This window comes from Drosophila nasuta, chromosome 2R (genome assembly GCF_023558535.2).
Source record: "Drosophila nasuta strain 15112-1781.00 chromosome 2R, ASM2355853v1, whole genome shotgun sequence".
In the NCBI taxonomy this organism is placed as follows: Eukaryota; Metazoa; Arthropoda; class Insecta; order Diptera; family Drosophilidae; genus Drosophila; species Drosophila nasuta.
Window position 1 is genome coordinate 25,242,322 of NC_083456.1, and position 18,473 is coordinate 25,260,794.

General features: G+C 40.2%; 3 protein-coding genes across 10 annotated transcripts in view; 2 read left to right on the forward strand and 1 right to left on the reverse strand.

The window, feature by feature from the left end:
- The window catches only part of LOC132787025 (sterile alpha motif domain-containing protein 5), a 168,139-nt gene extending 158,002 nt beyond the window's left edge, over window positions 1–10,137 (forward strand). For 3 of the 5 annotated variants that reach the window (XM_060793867.1, XM_060793868.1, XM_060793869.1), the window contains 8 exons: window positions 1,135–1,298; window positions 3,012–3,093; window positions 3,598–3,804; window positions 5,418–5,610; window positions 6,611–6,753; window positions 6,833–7,092; window positions 7,168–7,289; window positions 7,408–10,137. In XM_060793867.1, the coding sequence (XP_060649850.1) occupies window positions 1,135–1,298; window positions 3,012–3,093; window positions 3,598–3,804; window positions 5,418–5,610; window positions 6,611–6,753; window positions 6,833–7,092; window positions 7,168–7,289; window positions 7,408–7,844 (1,608 nt within the window). In that variant the 3' untranslated portion in view covers window positions 7,845–10,137. Of the gene's footprint in view, window positions 1–1,134; window positions 1,299–3,011; window positions 3,094–3,597; window positions 3,805–5,417; window positions 5,611–6,610; window positions 6,754–6,832; window positions 7,093–7,167; window positions 7,290–7,386 lie in introns of all 5 variants that reach the window. The other 2 variants (XM_060793865.1, XM_060793866.1) reach the window with 1 other exon arrangement.
- On the reverse strand, window positions 4,253–4,813 carry LOC132787029 (acylphosphatase-1-like). Its single transcript, XM_060793884.1, has one exon. The coding sequence runs from the start codon at window positions 4,701–4,703 to the stop codon at window positions 4,323–4,325; it is 381 nt and encodes a 126-aa protein (XP_060649867.1). The 5' UTR covers window positions 4,704–4,813; the 3' UTR covers window positions 4,253–4,322.
- Window positions 10,138–13,375: 3,238 nt separating the features above from the next.
- Window positions 13,376–17,203, forward strand: LOC132786399 (carcinine transporter). Of its 4 annotated transcripts, none has more exons than XM_060792916.1 (10): window positions 13,376–13,756; window positions 14,485–14,825; window positions 14,888–15,006; window positions 15,112–15,274; window positions 15,343–15,519; window positions 15,595–15,744; window positions 15,835–16,059; window positions 16,211–16,338; window positions 16,436–16,857; window positions 16,963–17,203. In XM_060792916.1, exons 2-10 carry the CDS (start codon window positions 14,518–14,520, stop codon window positions 17,059–17,061), a joined length of 1,791 nt encoding a protein of 596 aa, XP_060648899.1. In that variant the 5' UTR covers window positions 13,376–13,756; window positions 14,485–14,517; the 3' UTR covers window positions 17,062–17,203. The 4 variants fall into 4 exon arrangements, with proteins under 4 accessions (XP_060648899.1, XP_060648900.1, XP_060648901.1 ...); XM_060792917.1 differs by having other exon boundaries at window positions 14,499–14,825; XM_060792918.1 differs by having other exon boundaries at window positions 13,376–13,726.
- Window positions 17,204–18,473: the final 1,270 nt, after the last annotated feature.

Consider the following 18,473-nt stretch of genomic DNA (forward strand, 5'->3'; position numbering starts at 1 on the left):
TTGCGCCCAAGTTGCGCTCGTCGTTGGCGACGTCTTGAGACTTTCTTGCCTTTGGCTTTGCACAAAATATATATTTTTCTATATACATTTTTTTTGCGGTTCTTTGTGATGATATTCACAGAAGTTGCGCTTTTGTCGATGCGCATTAGATGTACCCCCAAAGCAAACGCAAACGCAAACGCTTACCTCCTTAGCATTTTGAAGAATTTTGTTTTCTTAGTCAATTGAAATCACTCAGCTGCGATTCGATATCCTTGAGGCCGCCCTTTGCGGCCTTTTCAATTTCATGTTTCACTTTGATGTGGCAATACAACAACAACTAGGAGTGGAAAGGCACAGAAAAAATTTGTTTAGCACAAAGTTTTTGCGGTTTGCGCAGCACTTTAGCGGACCTCGATAATAATGTTAAGCTAGCAATTGTTGTTGTTGTTTTTGTTGTTGTTGTTGCTGCTGTTATATTTGCCCAACAGACCGCAATCGACTGACTGTCGAACTGGACCCAAAAAGTCCTCAAATAGAAAGCTGCCCTTCTCGCTTTGATCAGACGCAGCAAAGTATGCTATAGTTTTTTGCATAGCAAAGTAGCATATTCATTATCCCAGGCATGGCTATTTTATGCGGGTTATCCACAATGCGAACATGCAACATTCTTGTGTGTTGCGAAAACTTTGTAATTTACATGTTGTTGCTTGCCACAAATGGTGGCGCGTTTACCTAAATTGAGAGAAGTGTGCGCCTATCTCTGAGTTGCCTTCAAATTGAAAGCAACAACTTTGCAATTTCCGCTGTATGCGAATAAACTAAATTTAAAATTCCATAAAACCGAAACAAAACAAAAATTTTAACTGAACTTGGTGGCTAAAAAACAAGGAAAATCAGAGCAGAACAGTACCGCAACAGGCTAAAATAAACTCAACTCGCAAAACTGGCAACACGCCGCGCATAAACTTTTATAACTTTGTTAATTTTTCATAATTTTGTTGCTGCTGCTGTTGTGAGGGGGCAGGCAACAACAACTGCTACTTGAACACATTATGCCGCATGTTTTGCTTACATTTAAAACTCATTCACCAGCTCATGCTCAACTACTACAAGTCAACCATCTTTTCTGCTCTGTTCTCTCTTCTTTTGCAGGGTGGCCGTGTGCGCTTCTCGAACAACCGCGAGAGTACGGGCGTAATTTCATTAAGATCCGCCGGAGATATTTCACTGCCACAACGCGGACCGCCGCGACGAGGGCTTATCGTGCCACAGCAGCCGCCAAATCCGCCGACAATAATACCCTTAACGCACGCCAGGTGAGTGTACAAGCAAAGTCTGGGGGGGTGGATGGATGGATGGGTCAAGTGGTGAGAGGCTGATTGCCATTATTATTTGCAGTTGAGTTTATGACTGCGGGGCCAAAGGGCAAAGCATTAATATTACAGCAGAGCAGAGCAGCAACAGCAACAGAGGCAGGCAACAAAACATACATAAATTGATGACTGTGTCAGGCGGTTATCTGGCGATATTTGGCAATTGCAGGCGAACCCTTTTTGTCTGACCACTCACACTGGTGAAAACTCAGTGAACTACAAAATGTGCCACAAATGTGTGCAGTGTGGCATGAAAAGGCCAAACATTTAGCCCGGCAAACAAGCCAACACTAATAGTTGACCAAAACGAACCAAAGCAAAGCAATCAATGAGCTAAACTCCTTCCCAACTCTCTCGCATTTATTTGTCAATGTGAAAAGGTGCGCAAAAGGATTGAACCCGACCCGAAGCAATGGCAAAAAGAAGAAAAAGAAAAAAGGTAGCCTCACTTCATTAGTGCTGTTATCAACATTTTGCAGCAGCCACACACACACACGACCAATGAAAGAAGAGTCTCTTCTCTGTCCATCCGATTGTCTGTCTGTCTGTCTGTCTGTTTGGCTGACTCGTTGACTGACTGACTTGCCACATATCGAAACGCATTGAAGCGAAAGTCATCAATTTCATATTGTTACGCATGCCACAAAGAATAAAACATTCAACAAGGATGTGGAACTGTTGTAGCTTTCTATGTGTGTGAGTGAGAGGCAGTGTGTGAGGCAGCTGGACAAACTAATAAGAAGACGAAACACGGCAACACGGCGAGCGACGTCTGCAATATTGCTCGACCGATGGCAGACAGCATCGACACTTGAATGAAATGGCATTATTGCTACTTCAACGCGGCTCCCAAATGAAGCTTCAACATCGCACGCCGCCCGGCTCTCTCTCTCGCCAATCAGTCAGCAGACCCGTCGCGACGGTTGCCAGTTGCCTGTTTGCCAGTTGCCAGTTGCCAGTTACCAATTGGCAGTCGAGTGAGATGGAAAAGCGTTTTCCACACGTACGCACCACGACGGCAACTATACAAAAGACGTGCTGAAATAACTTATACGCCCGGTGCGCCGCCTCCCTTTGGGCTGTCCCAAAACAAAAAACTTTTCTCAACATACAAAAAAAAAAAAATGAAAATAAATATACAGAAAAAAAAATAAATATCAACATGCGAAAAGGAAGTGAAAATCTCAACAGTGTTAAAGTCAAACGGCCAACAATAACAACAACAGCAATAGGAATAAGAAAATTGAAGACGAACTTGGCAAAAGGTATAAAATATTTATTTATATGAGCTCTGCCTTGTGGACCCAAAATGGATGGAAAAAAAAAAGAATGAAGACCTTTGTGCCAAGTGTTATTATTGCTGTGTTTGTTGATGTTGCTCTTGCCAATGTTGTTGCGATTGCTGTGCACACATATTTGCTTGGCATCAGAAAGTAAGATTTTTGAAATCAAAACGATGTTGGGTCTACGTTTCAAGCCCTTTTCTTTGGGCCACTCGAGGTGAAGATGTACAAATATTTGATTGAGTATACAAATATATACATATATTTTAAATAGTTGCAAGCAGCTGCTGACAACTTGCCACAGCTGAAAATATTATTGGGAAACAATTACGAAACTAATACGCTTCTTGACCTTCTTGACCTTCTCTTGCAGATCCCATGATCGTGAGAGTGGCGACTATGCGGGCTCCATATCGGATTTACAAAGCGTTACCTCCAGGCTGAGCACTGTTTCGGTGAGTATACAAAAACGCATTAGACTCTTGGCAGAGCTCATTTAAGTTGCGTTTGGCATTTCTCTCGTATCCCTTCCTTCGACCTTACGTGTGTGTGTGCGACTCAATGCGTCGTCTAAATTGATTAAGTGCACTTAGTGACAAACAAAGTTCGCATTTAGCCAGCAAGAAGAATAACAAAATGCACCACGTAGTCTGAGACTGACTCGGAGCATAAAAACTCGAAAAGCTTTTTAGCCAAAGTTTTTCTACCAACTCCTCTCTCTCTCTCTCTCTCTTGGTTTTTTTTGTCTCTGTTGTTGTTCTGTAGCCAAACGACGGCACTTAAGCCAAGCTAAACGATGTCGAAATGCGAAACGATGCTTCCAACTCAGACTCTGACTCTGACGGTTGCCTGTTGGCCATTTCATTTGCAAACTTGCCTTGTCTCCACTCGAGCTTGGTTAATATGAAACGCACTCTTAACTTGACGTCTCTCTCTCTCTCTCTCTCTCTCTCTTGTAGATTGGCACCAACAATTGTACAGCACGTTACCGCACGCTTAGCGGCGGCATCGGTGAATCGCCATCGCTGTCGCCGAGTCCATCATCCGATTACGAGGACATTGGCGCCACACGGCATGGATTGCCGCCCAGTCTTGTCGCGAAGGCCAAAAAGAATGGGCTGCCACACAAGGCGAATACCATTTGCCAGAAGGCCATGGTGCATCATGTAAGTTAATTAATCACTGTAACTCTGTCTGTGTGTGTGTGCGTGTGTGTGTTCGAATGAAATGTAATTAGCTTGACATTTACATACGATATGCTAGGGATTCGAATTTTCGTGAGCAGCCTTTAATCCTTGCAATTGGTCTACGCCTATGCAAAAGTCAAACTCTAAACCGAAAAACCCTCGAAAATACTTTCAGCCAACGAGGCGTTGAACATGCACTCTAAATGCAAATGCCAGTTAAATGAGTTTTTATGCGCGCTGACGATGGGTCAGATTGTTGCACATGGTTGTTGCAAGCCTTTATACCCAGCCTGTAAATGAAAAGTAAAAGTCCATTTGCAGTGGCAACTAAATGAAAAGTTAAATACAGTCAATGTAGATACTATAACACAATTTCACTTTAAAGATTTCTTTTAAAATATCTAAAGTAACTACTAAAAAAATACTATTGAACTTTAAGGAATCCGCATCAGCATTTATTAAGCTTTTATGCACCCTGCTCTATTTAAGATATTTGCTTAGTGTCTCTTTGTTTTCTCTCTGTGACTCGTTTGTTGATGATGATGTTGATTACGATGATGATGCTTATTATGATCATCTTTATGCATATCGGGCAGTATTTGAAAGTTCTTGAAAGCATAGTCACGTTTCTCGTGATCTGTGCTGAACACTGCTTTCTGCACATTCGATGAGGGACTGCCGGTTGTTTTGAGCCATTCCTTCATCAGATTTACCTCAACGCGTGGTCCCTCAATGTAGCCCCTGACTGTGCCACTCGCTGTGTTCATGCACCAACCACGCAGTCCGAGTGTCTTGGCCTTGATCTCCGCATGGCGCCGAAAGTAAACGCCTTGCACTTTGCCAAACACCTCAAATTCACAGGCAAATACAGAAGCCATGCCTAAGCTTACATGCTGTTCATCGAATTCCTTAATTTCTAAAAAAAATTGTGTATAATTTTGTAAAACATTTGACACTTAAAAACAACTAGAAAATTTCCTATAAAGAGCATCTTTTAGTCGTCTAGTTTGACATTGAAAAACTCTTCGCTGTGTTGTCGACTTTACGTCGCCTGCAACGCAAAATGTTGCAGACAACTTTGATGTTTGTTTGCTGCAAGAGTTGCACAACTAGCTGAGGAAGAGGAGGGGGTGGGAGTGGATAGAGAGTTGCAATCGGCGCCTAGGCCTGTTGACTAACGGTTGATATGAACAAAGTTTTGTGTGTGGTAGCCACAGCACAAGGCAAGCAGCTCAATTTCGACTGTCAAACTTGCCTCCCCGACAAAGCCAAAGCGGAAGCGCCGCAGCCAAATCCAAAGATCCCAAAAAAATAGAAAGAGAAGAAAAGCCAAAAGGGGTTGTGTCTATGTGTGTGTATGTGTGTGTGTGGGAATTTGTGTGGTTGCATTAAACTTTTTAATGATTTAACTAACAAAACTTTTGGACTATTTCTATGCGCTGCTTCAACATGCAATTTATTGCACAACATGGACTTGGACTTGCCCCTGGACCTAATTCTGGACACGGACACGAACACGAACACGGATGATGATGATGATGACGATGCTGCAACAAAAACAAAAACAACAACAACGACAACTTTCACTGCAGTCGAACGAGATGCGTAGCTCGCCAAAGGAAATTGGCGCATTTAATGAGAATGGACGAAACTTTGTTGCCACAAAGGATACATCGAGGGATTTCAGCAATTCCCAAGATAATACCGACCGTGGCAGCATGAGCGATCAGGCGTTTGCATGTTCCGCCAGTTCCGTTGAAAGTTTGCCCAGCGCTTCCGGTTCAAGTAAGTATTTTTCGCACAGCGAGTGAGTGTGAATGAATGCGAGTGTGAGTGTGAGTGTTGTGAATGAATGAATGTGTATGTGCTTACAATTTAGAGTTTTGATTTTGCTTTCTCTGGTTCTCGGTTCTCGGTTGTCGGTGCTCGTTTCTCGACTTTGGTTGCAAGTTCGCCTCAGCTGGCGGTTTGTTTATAAAAATTCCCAGACTGCCGCCACTAGATTGGTCTATTAACAGTTGTTGCTGCTATTGCTGTTGTTGCTGCTGTGGTTTTCTGCTGCCGCTGCACAATAACTTCAAATTTAGCCAAACTTAATGAATTTTTAATGCACTTGCTGCACAGTCAAGTGGCAAGCAGCAAGAGGCACGCTGCAGCTGCAATGTCTGGGGCGTGGTTAAATAAAAGGGCAGACGTCGACGTTGCTGTTGCTCAGTTTTTAATGAACAAAAGTTTTAGCTATATGCGCAAAAATCTCTCTCTCGTCTCTCTTGCTCTGCAACAAATAAAAAACCATAAAAACCCAGCAACAACAAGCAAAGGCGGCATCGAGGGCGTGGCTGAACAGGAGTAACTTTGAAAAGTGCAAGAAAAAATACTTTATTTTTGTGTGCAAGTGTGTGTGTGTGTGGTTAGGACACAAAGCAAGGATTAGCCAAAAGCTTTGGCCAGAAAACTTCAAGTGCTTATTTAAATATTTTTTGGGGCTTTTTCGGGGCTTTGTGTCTATGGCTCTGTGTGTGTATGTGTGTGTGTAAAAATATTTGAAAAGTTTTTAATTAACCAAACGAATTGTTTGACTGTATGTGTGTGTGTGTGTGTGAGCTTTTTTTGGCCAAAATGCCTTGGCCCCTTAGCTAATTGGCTGTGGGCGCATTAATTGGAAATTTGTTTGGGCAAAGTTCCAACAAAAATTTTTCGGGAGTTGAGACAAATATTTAAACTTGAGACGAACCATTTACCACTTGCCACTTACCATCAACCATCAACCGTCTAACATCTACAGGCACACAAGCTCTGGTGCGTCCGGGCAGTCCGCATAGCTCCATTTCGGCAGAGGATCGCAGCTCGCTGGCCACCATCTGCAAGGCGAAAGCACTTGTCGACAGCCTGCCCAATCCCTACGACAAGGACGCACTAAAATTCAAGGTAAGCAAGCAGACTCTCATTCTCTCATTTTCCACATTTCAACTAATCCACAAACTTCATTTTTTTCTCCACTTTATAGAAGGGCGAACTCATCGATGTGCTGTCGATGAATGCCTCGGGCATTTGGAAGGGTCGCTGTCACGGTCGTGTGGGCCACTTCAAGTTCATCAACGTTGAGGTGCTGCCGGAACAACGCATGAAGAACTCCAGCAGCAAAACGTTGGCTCCCGCCTCTCGCCTGGCCAACAATGGCGGTGTCAATAGCGGACCGAGTTCGGTGGAGGATCTGCTGATGCGTATTGGACTCAAGGAGTACACGTCGGTGTTTGTGCTCAACGGGTAAGTGGTGTAGATGAAACAAATTTCACAACAAATTTTTTTGTTGGATTGTTTCACCTATCGTTCCATTTGCAGCTACGAGGATCTCGAACTGTTCAAGGAACTCGAACCGGCCGATTTGGATTATTTGGGCATCTTGAGTCAGGAGCATCGCGCCAAGCTGTTGACCGCAGTGCAGCTGTTGCATGACATTGAATGTAAGTTGCACCTCAACCTTAACCTTAACCTTAGCATCGTCACTTCACTTCTTACCTAATCCACAATCACCCAACACAAAACACACACCTAACACAGCTACAAATTTCGCACGCACAGGCTCCGATGTGGACATTGCCGGCTCCAGCTCTGAGAACGATGAAGCACGACTCAATAATATCAACAAGAAGCACGGCGCTTCACCCTTTGGCCGGCGGCATTTCCCTCGCGACTCTGGCTGCTATGAAGGCTCTCCATTGCCCAGCTCACAGACTCCAACGCAGGCGGTGAACTCCACGGACGAATCGAATAGCCTGGACGATGTGGTGTCCAAGTGCTCGAGTGAGATAATGAAGCGTGTGGAGAGCGCAAGACGATGCAAGGACAATCCATTTAAGGCCACGCTGCCGGCGCGTGTGGGCAAGAAGTCCTTTCTTGGCGGCGGCGGACTTATGGGCGACGATACGCTCACACGTGGCGGACTCAGTGAGAAGTCGAGCGATTCGGGGGTCAGCAGCAGTTCGCTATCGTCGGGTCCGCTGAAGAGCAGCACTTAACATTTGCCAACCATACTCGCCCACGAGCTGTTGCTTGGCGTTGGCGGCCAGTTCGCTGGCAGCGGCGGCGTCGGCGGCGGCAGCGTCGTGGGTGGAGGCGCCACCTCCCCAACCACCTCGGTTGCCTCCGCCAGCATTGCTGTTGGCGTTGGCAGCCATTCGAGCAGCAGCAGCAGCAGCGGCATAAATGCCAATGCACCGCTTGGCAACATTTGCAACACACTGCCGCATGCCCCGTGCTCAGCATCAGGCAGCAACAGCAGCGGAAGCGGAAGTGGAAGCGGAAGTAGCTCAGCGCTCGGTTTAGCCAACAATCATGTGCCGCTCAATCGTAATATGGTCATGTTGCGCAATCATTTGCGCAAAAATACCAGCGGCAATGCCAGCCAAATGTTGCACGACGACAACAACAAGGATCAATAACAACCCATTTATTACATACAGATCTTAGTTTAACTATTATAATAATAATAATGATAATACTATACAAAATATTTGCGTTAGATTGTATGTATTTCAATTGCTGTGATTCGATAGTGAAAAAAAAGGCCAAGTCGCGTCTTTCAGTTCAAATGTATAGTGTGTATAGAGACAGAATAGATAGACAACCGACAGACAGTGAGATTAGAAAGAGAAAGAGAGATAGAGATAGAGAGAGAGAGAAGTAGAGATAATGTGGGACAAGATAGAGAAGTGCAGTCAGAGATAGTCAGTCAATCCTTCCTCCGATAATGTTGGCATTTATATATACCTATATCTACACTTATATATATTTATAGAGTTGATGACAAAGAACAGAGGGAAAGAGATAAAGAGAGAGAGAGAGAGATAGAGAGAGAGAGCTATATATATGTATACTTAATCAAATCGTTTAACTATTTTTAGTTAGCCTCAACTATTATTTGCCATTTGCCTATTGTTTTTATTGCTATATATGTATGTGTATTTCGCAACGTGATATTGTCAGACGTCCAACTTGAATTGCAGTTTTTAAAATAATTTAAATGTAAACTGAACAAATATTACAAACTTAACGAAGAGAACTCAAGTTGATTCCTATATTAAATAGCACAAACAGTGCAAGCAATAGACCAATTACAATTTTAACACAACAAAATATTTACACACAAATTGCCAATTAAATTACAATTTTTAACTATTTCTACTTATCTCGAATCATTTCACATTGTGTTCAACTTTTAAACTATTGTTAAAAATAAAAACAAAAAAACAAATACATAAAAACATTATAAAACAAAAAATGAAGCAAGAAAATCCGTCAAAATTGTAAATTTGCAAAATCAGCTTAAAGAAAGAAAATTGTATGCTAAGCAATATATTTGAAATCGTAGACTCCGTGCAAACGAATTGTAAATAACTAGAAACTATTTGACACTGGAGTATGTGTATTTATGCCATATAATTAACGATAATTATTTTAAAACAAAATACAATTAAGTATATGCATAAATATATTTATATAAATAGTATATATTTATTTAACTATTTAGCAATAATCAAAAAAAAAAGAAGGACAATGAAATTAGTCAGAAACGGCGGCATCACAATGAAAGTTTTTTTTATTGATTTCACATTAACCAGTTGAACAATTAGTTAAATAAATAACTACTTTAATCAAGAGCAAGCACAAAAAATATATAATATATATTGTATAATTCATATATATATATAGAAATATCAGACAAGGAAATACCAATTGACAAGTTAGTGTACATTTTTTGAAGAGGAGAAGTAGAAAGCCGAGAAATAATTCCAAAATGCTTTTTTCTCATTAATAAGACATCAGACACATATTACAAATATTCATATATAATTACAATTAAATTTAATCGATGAAAAAAAAACGCAAAGAGAAAGAAATTTAAATAAAATTAAACAGTTAATCAAGAAATTAATGCGCACGTGTTAAAAAACCAGAGGGTAAATTTATTCTAATGTAGGCATTTTGAATTTTTATTTATCTAAAAACTACGATTAAGTGTTTCAACTGTAAATTATAATAGCAATTTAACACACAATGCAGAAATACAATGCACAACAAACATGCAACATGGCAGCATGCAACATGTGGCATGCAGCCTGCAGCATGTGCCAACAGTTTCCATTTATCACTGTAAAATTATGTAATTAAATCGAATATGTAAGCAATATTAAAGTTTAAATATTACGAAACAAGAAAAAAAAACAAAACAAAATACCTATGGCATCACACTGCAGTTTCAGGCAACAAAGTAAATTATTATAAATTTCATTAGAACACCAAAAAGAAAAACTAAAACAAAAACAAATGCAATGCAATGGCGTCATCGAACTTTAAACTCTCCGAAAAGAGCTCACTTACATTTTAGACGAAATTTTCAGCATAGAACAAACAAAAACGAAGAGAGAAAAACAACAGCTAATGAAAGTTTATGCATAACTCAAGTAAAAGTCTTAAATAAAAATGAACATATCTAAAAATTAACAATATAGAATTTTTAATATTTTGGGATGGGATTTTTTTACAGCTGGATTAATTTTAAGACGGATATACCTTTTTAGTCAAATATTTAAGGATCTCACATGGACTTTCAAAGTGACTGAATCTAGGTCTAACGATTGGCACTCAATGATTTTAAGGATTTTTGACAATTATGAACTTTAAACTTTTTCAAGGGGTAGAAATAAAAATCAGTCACTAAGAAGGACGATCGGGATCACTTTGGGCACAAGGATAGCACTAACCGATACACACCAATTGGACTCCTGTAAGCAACACAATTAAAAGGATTTTTTACAGAAAAAAAACGTATATATCGGCAGTATCCTGTCCGATCCTTACAAGTCCTGTGTCAAATAGTACGTGATCATAAGGACTATTATTCTGTGAAATTTCATCACAATCGTTCTTGCAGTTCCCGAGTTATCATAGAATAAACAATTTAGAACCCCGGACTGAAAAATTACAACTATTGTATCCTTAGATAATACCAGGTTTTTTTGATGCCAGTCAATAGAGTATGTCCCTGTGATCCTGGCAAAACAAGTCCCTTAAGAATCGAACAGGATATGACTGATTTATGACGTGTTTTCGATAAACTATGGGACATTTATTTGAAAAGAAAATTGCGTATAGCTCGGCTGTATCCTCGATGATCCTTTTAGGATTTATGTCAAACGAAAAGTATTCTTAAGGACTATTATCATGTCAAAGGACATTCACATCGACTTTGTAGTTTCCGAGTTATTTCAAAGTGCTTTAGGATATGACCGAGAAACAGCTTTTTTCGAATAAGATTTTATTATTTATTTATTTATTTTAAATTTTAGCCAGCTTTGCAAAATTTTTAAGGATCTCAAAAGGATATAATCTTTAAAAATAAGGATAAATACTACTTTCGTTTAACATTAAAGAATTTTATTTTATTTTTTTTTTTTATTTTTGATGTTGTTTGGCTGGAGAATAGGTCTCTAATTAACACAAACTGATTGACATGCTATCCTTATTTTTTTTAAGCTTAACATATAATTGAATAAATCGAAAGTATGCAATAAAAATTAACAACTGGCATGCTAAAATGGAAATATCAAGCATTAATTTCATAAGGTATGTATAACTTAGTTCACCTTAGCTTACATTTCATACTGATGGATAGTTACACGTGTCTATGCTTTACACATACTGCTGATAATCAGGAAGAATCTGTTGATTTTCTAAATATAGCATTACTCGCAATTGAGGCCTCCAATAAATTGCCAAAGCTCTGTCTGATCACACAAAGAAGACCGCCTAAATGACTTCATATGCCAACTTAACAGTAGTTGCGCTGTGCTTAGGGCTATAATTTCGCTGACATTGAGCGAAGACTCTCTAAGCGTCCATCAATTCAAATAGCTACACGTGAAAGATAGTATGAATAAAACAATATACGGACACACATCGCGATGTATAATCTAATCGTGTGGATTTATATGTGTATGTCGAAGGTGTTGCGGGTAAAAAAAAAAAAGAGTGTAGTATATAAAAAAAAAAATAATAATAATGTAAACAAATTATAAGAGATGGGAATGGGAATGGGCATGAGAACAGAATAGAGAGGGATGCAGCAGAGTGGTTTGGCTGCGTCAACAGATGATGCCGTCGGCCTCTGTTGCCATTGGAGCGAAGCGGCGTCTTGATAATCTGGCCTGGTGCTGATTAAATTTACGACACTCGTGAAATAGATCTGTGGCGAAGGCGTAGTAATGTTTATTCATACGAGTATAGCAAAGCAGTGACACTTGTCACCAGCAGTAGTTGTAACTGAGCTTAGCTTAAAGAAAAAAATAAACAAGAAAAACAAAAAAATGAATTACTGTTCTACTTGATGAGCGAGTATCGCTCTATCGTTGTATCTCTATCCGTATCTGTTGTAACTGTATCTCTGTATCTCTATCTATCTGTATCTATCTATGCTGCAATTGTGTTTATCTGTTTTTCTTCTCGTTCTTCTTCTTCTGCCTGTCGCACAACCGGGAACTAGGGAACCAAACAGAGAACCGAGAACCGAGAACAGAACTGAATTTGCGCTTAAGTGCTTTAGTAAATTGTTAAATTGCTTTTGTCTTTCATTCAACGAATAAGTAAATGAAAATATGAAAATTGATATTATTGCATTTGCACAAACTACGTGGACTTTATCTCATTTTCTGCTACATTTTTGCGCTTAGTTTCAGTTTCAGTTGTTGCGCGATCCGCGCCACAGTCAGAACAAAAGCGCATAACTAATAAATTCACGCAATAATTTAATAATCAAATTTACAAAAAAAAAAAATAGATATATGGTATATAGGTAAATATTTTGACTGTGGATAAACTGAGTAAACGCAACACAACGTGCAATGGAAATTTTTGCTTAAAGCGTTTTTCGAAATTCTAACTTATCTTAATCACATCGAGACTTATTCATTTGGCAGCTTAATACAGCTTCGTCGCAGTTTAATATTCTGATATTTTGTGAACGTATTTATTCAGGAATATAAACCTATCTTATCAAGCCGCTTGGCGCCCAGACTTTCAGCGTTATAGAAACACAAAAAAATATCTAATGCCTGTCATAAACACAAATTACACAAGTTACTCATACTTCATCCAATTCTCGACAATTAAAAATCTTTATCTCTATTAAAAAGTGTGCGACTAATACATACCTTATATTAAAGTATTTCTTTTAAATTATGAGCTTTCTGAAACATCCAAAATTTATCTACGACTTTAAACTGTATTTGCACAACATTTTTTGTGATTCTCCTGCTAATCTCATAAAGTGAAACAAGTAAAAGTTTAAATACCTGTTCAACCACCTTTCCAAAAAGGTATATTGTAGCCGAACAATGTTTAATTGGAGCGTTCTTAGTTTTATTACAAACTAAAGACCTTCTGTTATCAGCAATTCTTTTATAATGATTATGCACTCTGTCAGCTCGCTGATAAGACGGTTGCTCCCAGAGCGTCCAGCTTTTAAAACCGGCATTTAGGCATAGCTGCTCTTATAACAACACCATCGAGTGTTGACGACGGTTGATGATCTGCGTAACCGGGCATCTCGATTTTTTCAAATATTATTCGCATGCGAAATGTGAAAAGTGCAACACGAAAGTTCATTCAATCAAATTCTTTCAAGTTTCTCTAAGATTGGGCTGAGCAGAAACGAGCAAAGCAATAACAAAAAAAAGTTGAATCATAAAATTTCTATCGCAAATTTAGAAAGTAAGTGTGTGTATTAAAAACGCAATACCGGCTCTTATCGCAAATTTCGTACAACAAACTATTAAGTACTACTTCAAAAGTGTTGTGAAATATTCCTATTGATTGTGATACCCTCCAAATCACCATTGTTTGGGTGAGTTGACTGCATCCAAATCAGCATTATGTAAGTTTAATCAATGAAATAGTAAATAATATAATCGATAAGAATTAATTATATAATTAATTAATGTCAATAATGTTAAATAATCAATGAGCAACGATTAATTTGTTTTGCTTTCCAATTTTTCCAATATTTGAACTTCTCTCATAATTTCAAATGATTTGAAACGTTTGCCTAATAATAGAAATCAAAGGTGAAAGCATTTAGTAAATATCAGCATGACTTTCAATCAATATGTACTGATATAGATATAAATCACCTATTTAATAACATTAGCTTGGATACCCTAAACCACATTATTGAGCTAATAATAGCACACAAAAAAAAGAACCTAAACACAACTTTGTAGTAAATTTCATCATAACAAACATGAGACCCATCATAAAGATAACTCCATCATTATTGCTTCCGATTCTCGCCGCCACCATAAACTCGCCCCATATCATGGCTCTATCTGTTTACCTCAATCCACTATTTGGGCTCTTTTATTAGGCCACCATAAAGAGATTTCAATAAACAGCTTTAATTGGTAGAAATTAAATATGCTTGAGATATCGACGCAAAGGTCTTTGCTTGATAAGTAACTAACAAAAACGAAAACCACGTCAAAGATTCAAATGCAATTTCTAAGGGGATTTTATGTGGATCAGCCAGACCTCAGGTCTTTCATAAAGATAAATTGCACAATTGTTTGCTCAGATTTATAAGAGTTGTTTTATATACTCATTTAGCATCTACGTTGCAGCTAACATAAACAAAGCACAATGAAAGATAAACTGGAGGAGCTAAACAATGACCGAAAGCCATCGGCGTCAACGAGTGTTCATCAAATGGATATAGATGAATCCGAACTGAATGATCCGTTCCAAGCACTAATGGAAAAGGCCGGCAATCATGGACGCTATCAGACTTTGTACAATTATGTGTTTGTAGCTGGTTTGGCTTTTGCCGGTGCCATGACCTATATGAACATTATCTTGGCACTCAATATACCCGATCATTGGTGCACAGTGCCAGGAAGAGAACAAACACAATTCACAATCGAACAATGGCGCGATTTAACGCTGCCCAAGTAAGTTTCCATTGCGAAAAGGAAATAAAAGAAGCTTTGCTAAGGAGAATTTTCAATTGCAGGGAGCCGGATAATCGTGGCAAGGCGACGCATAGTCACTGTGAAATGTATGATATGAACTTTACACAAATCAACGATTGGTCCAGCTGGAACATTAGCCAGAGAACGAATCAAACCACAGGTGAGCACGAATAGAGAAAGAAAATCATCTGTATACATCACAGCTGAAGTTTGTATAACTTTGCCTTAATACTTTTTTATGGTCATTGGCTTTTTTTGGTGATAGTTTGCCAGAATGGCTGGAGCTACGATACGACTTGGTTCGACAGCACAATACCCATGGACGAGAACTGGATATGCGCCAAGGATTTGTTTGTAACAAATGTGTTCGTTGTGGGTCGTGTGACAGAGGTTGTTGGTTCATTTATATTTGGACAAATGGGCGACTCGTAAGCGTAACTAAATTATGTTTCAAGAGTGCAATTTGTAATTGAATTTCTGTTCTTTTTCTGTTTAGGCTTGGTCGCAGTTTCGTCTACTACATTAGCGTTGTCTTTTGCTCGGTGGGCCGTCTTGCTTCGATTTTGTGCACCGGGTCGTATACGTGGTTTCTCATCATGTCCGGCCTCGTTGGCCTCACGGTCAACAGTCTCTTTCAATCGCCCCAAATTATTGGCATGGAAATCTCACGGGAGTAAGTTTCGAGCACACGCAAAATAAAACTTTTTCTCGTTCGTTAACTAACTAACTTTTACTGCGAACTCAAAAGGGAGGATCGCAGTCGCATTGCGTTCTTTCAGAGTGTCGGCTGGTCAGTGGGCACCACATTGATGCCAATGATGTTCTGGTGGCTGCGCCATTGGGATTCCTTTATGTGGCTGACATCGCTGCCCACAGCGATGGTTTTAATTTTCTCCAAGTAAGTCACGCAGAAGTCAATTCAATTGAGACCAATCGGGATTTCGTATTGAATTTCCAATTTCTCCTCGCTTCTCTTCTCTTTCGACAGATATGTCATCGAATCGCCGCGTTGGTTGATTAGCAAACGTCGCTTCCGTGAAGCCATTGTCCAGTTCAATAAGATTGCCAAAATTAATGGACGTACCTTCGATGTGACCGAGAAAGAGCTGACCGAAATCTACAGTAAGGACAGTCATGAAGTTACCTTTGGCATTGCCTCGCTATTTAGCGGATGGCGCTTGGCGAGGAACACCATCATCATGGGCTTTAGCTGGTAGGCATTCATGCATTCCACACGCTCTTCGCTTCTCTTCTTTTTCGCATAGCGAAAAGCAATTTGCATTTCTAACTGCTGGCTATTTTGCTGGCCTTTTCCCTTCGTTTCGCCATTTGTTCTTTTCCACATTTTTTTTTTTCAATTGCAGGTGCGTCGTGGCCGTTTCGTACTTCACATTGGTGCTGTTTGCGTCGCGCATGGCGGGAAATCCGTTTTTGAACTTTTTGTACCAGAGCGTTGTTGAAATTCCCGCCTACATCATGGGCAGATACCTTGGTGAGTGCAAAGAAACTGTGCGATTGTACCACTGATTGGCAGCCTACTAACTTCTTCATTTTTTTTTCTTCTCTCCCGTCCATCCTTTACGCTTTAGGCGACACATTGGGACGTCGCTTTACCAATTCGGTGTCCTTTCTCATTGCCTTTGTCACCTGCATTCCCATCGTTATGTATGCCACGGATGAACGTTTCGAGATGCTGATGATCTATCTGGCCACCTTTATCAAGTTCCTCAATGCGTTAACGTTCTTTACGGTCAATCTGCAGTGCCTCGAAATCTATCCGACTTGCATGCGACAAACCGGTTTGGCATTGGGCACAATTCTGGCCAATGCAATTGGAGTGCTGGCGCCGTATTTGGTTTATCTGGGCACAACGGTCGATATTTGTGCACCGTACTATATATTGGGCACCCTGTTTCTGCTGGGCGGAATCGGTGTGCTCTTCCTGCCCGAAACGCTGCACAAGAAGCTGCCAGACACCATCGAGGAGGCGACCAACTTTGGCAGGCACGATGTAAGCAAAGTATATCACCGTCATCATCGACGGCATCTAATTTATAATTTAAATTATGCAAAGCAGCCGTAGTCTAATTTCATTTTTCACAAATTTAATTTACAGAAATTCTTCAGTCTGCCAAAAGCGCCGCTGGCACAGGACAAGAAGCTGCCATCGGAGCCGGAGTTAACCAAGCTGAATCAGCCGGCATTTGCACCATGAAGCCAAACCAATGGCAATGGCAATTGATTTGCCACCGCCATCGTTCTCCGTTCTTATTTTATTATTATAATATATATATAAATTTCGTTTTTTTCCCGTTTTGTGATGTTACATTAAGTACGCCCCAAGTATTACGAATAAACTGTTGTTATTATACTTATAAGCATGTGAGGTAGCTGTAATAAGCCCCATATAAATCACGGCGTCGTCGTCGTTGTCGTTGTTGTCGTGTAGAATGAATGAATGAAATCTCTGCAATGAGTTTATCAGCGCATCTGTCAGATATTTACAAATTACCTGTGATACCATTGCCCTTGGCATGCATAAGGGATGAGCGTGGGAGGGAGAGAGTTTCAACTCCGGCTTCAGCTTCTGCTGCTGTTGCTGTTGCTGATGCTGCTTATGCTGATGCTGATGCTACTGTGGCTAATTTAATAAATGGCATCGTATACACACGCGTCGTATACGTAATGCGCAGCACTCGTCTGATTTATGCCAGTTATGTATCAATTTTTATCACCAGTTGCAAAAATGAGCCGCCCTCTAGCTCTCTTCCCTCCAAGGAGTTGGCAAAGTGTTAAACTGTAAGCAGACACTAACACCAGCAGCACAATTTACATACTCTTCTTTTGTGATACCCTTTCTTTAAGGTACTCTTCTTTGGCATTGACAAACGCCATCTGCTAGTCGCAATACCCCAAAAAAAAACACATTCTAAGCTTGCAAGTTAGTGGCAAACTTGTTTGTGCCAAGGCAAGCAGGCAACAACGTGCAACTTTTATGTGGCAAGGTGTTTCGTTTTTCAAGTTATTTATTATGATTTATTTGCCAATGTGGCACGCTGATGTGGCAGCGTCTGCTGAGACTGAGACTGAGACTCAGTCGAAGGCTTTCAGCTTTCAGTGTTGGCCTGCAGCAGCGATAAGTAAATTGTTTATCCTACTTGTGAATTATGTGCTGCGACGGCCAGCCAGCCATAGCTTTAGTAGCAGGCATCCAGCTTGATGATCATGTTGATGTTCTTCGAGCTCTGTGCTCCATAATGGCTCTGGCAGCAGCTAACATTGTTATGCTTTCATAAACAGCTGAGCGCAATTTTCTGATAAGCCAAGTCCTCACTGCACTTCTATGGATACGTGTGTGTGTGTGTGGGTGTTTGCTAGTGTTGGTGGCTATTTGTTTCAATTTATCATAAAAGGCAACGCCGGAAGTCAGCCAAGTTGCAGTTGAATGAACGACAGGCGAGAATGTCTTGAGCCGGCTTAAGGCCTTAAGACAACGTCCACGACGACGACGAAGATGCCAAAGTCCTTGGCACTGAGACTCCTTAGATTTAGAATGGGATTTTCAGGCATTTGATGTTTGACTCGAGGCCACTTTAAAAAGGGTCGAACAGCAACTGCATAAATATT

Excerpts from the sequence above, each read along its gene's own strand:
- LOC132786399 (XM_060792916.1), top strand. The coding sequence starts at position 14,518 with ATGAAAGATAAACTGGAGGAGCTAAACAATGACCGAAAGCCATCGGCG. Across the intron at positions 14,826-14,887 it reads CGCGATTTAACGCTGCCCAA|GGAGCCGGATAATCGTGGCA; the intron begins GTAAGTTTCCAT and ends TTTCAATTGCAG. Across the intron at positions 15,520-15,594 it reads GGCATGGAAATCTCACGGGA|GGAGGATCGCAGTCGCATTG; the intron begins GTAAGTTTCGAG and ends CGAACTCAAAAG.
- LOC132787029 (XM_060793884.1), bottom strand. The coding sequence starts at position 4,703 with ATGGCTTCTGTATTTGCCTGTGAATTTGAGGTGTTTGGCAAAGTGCAA.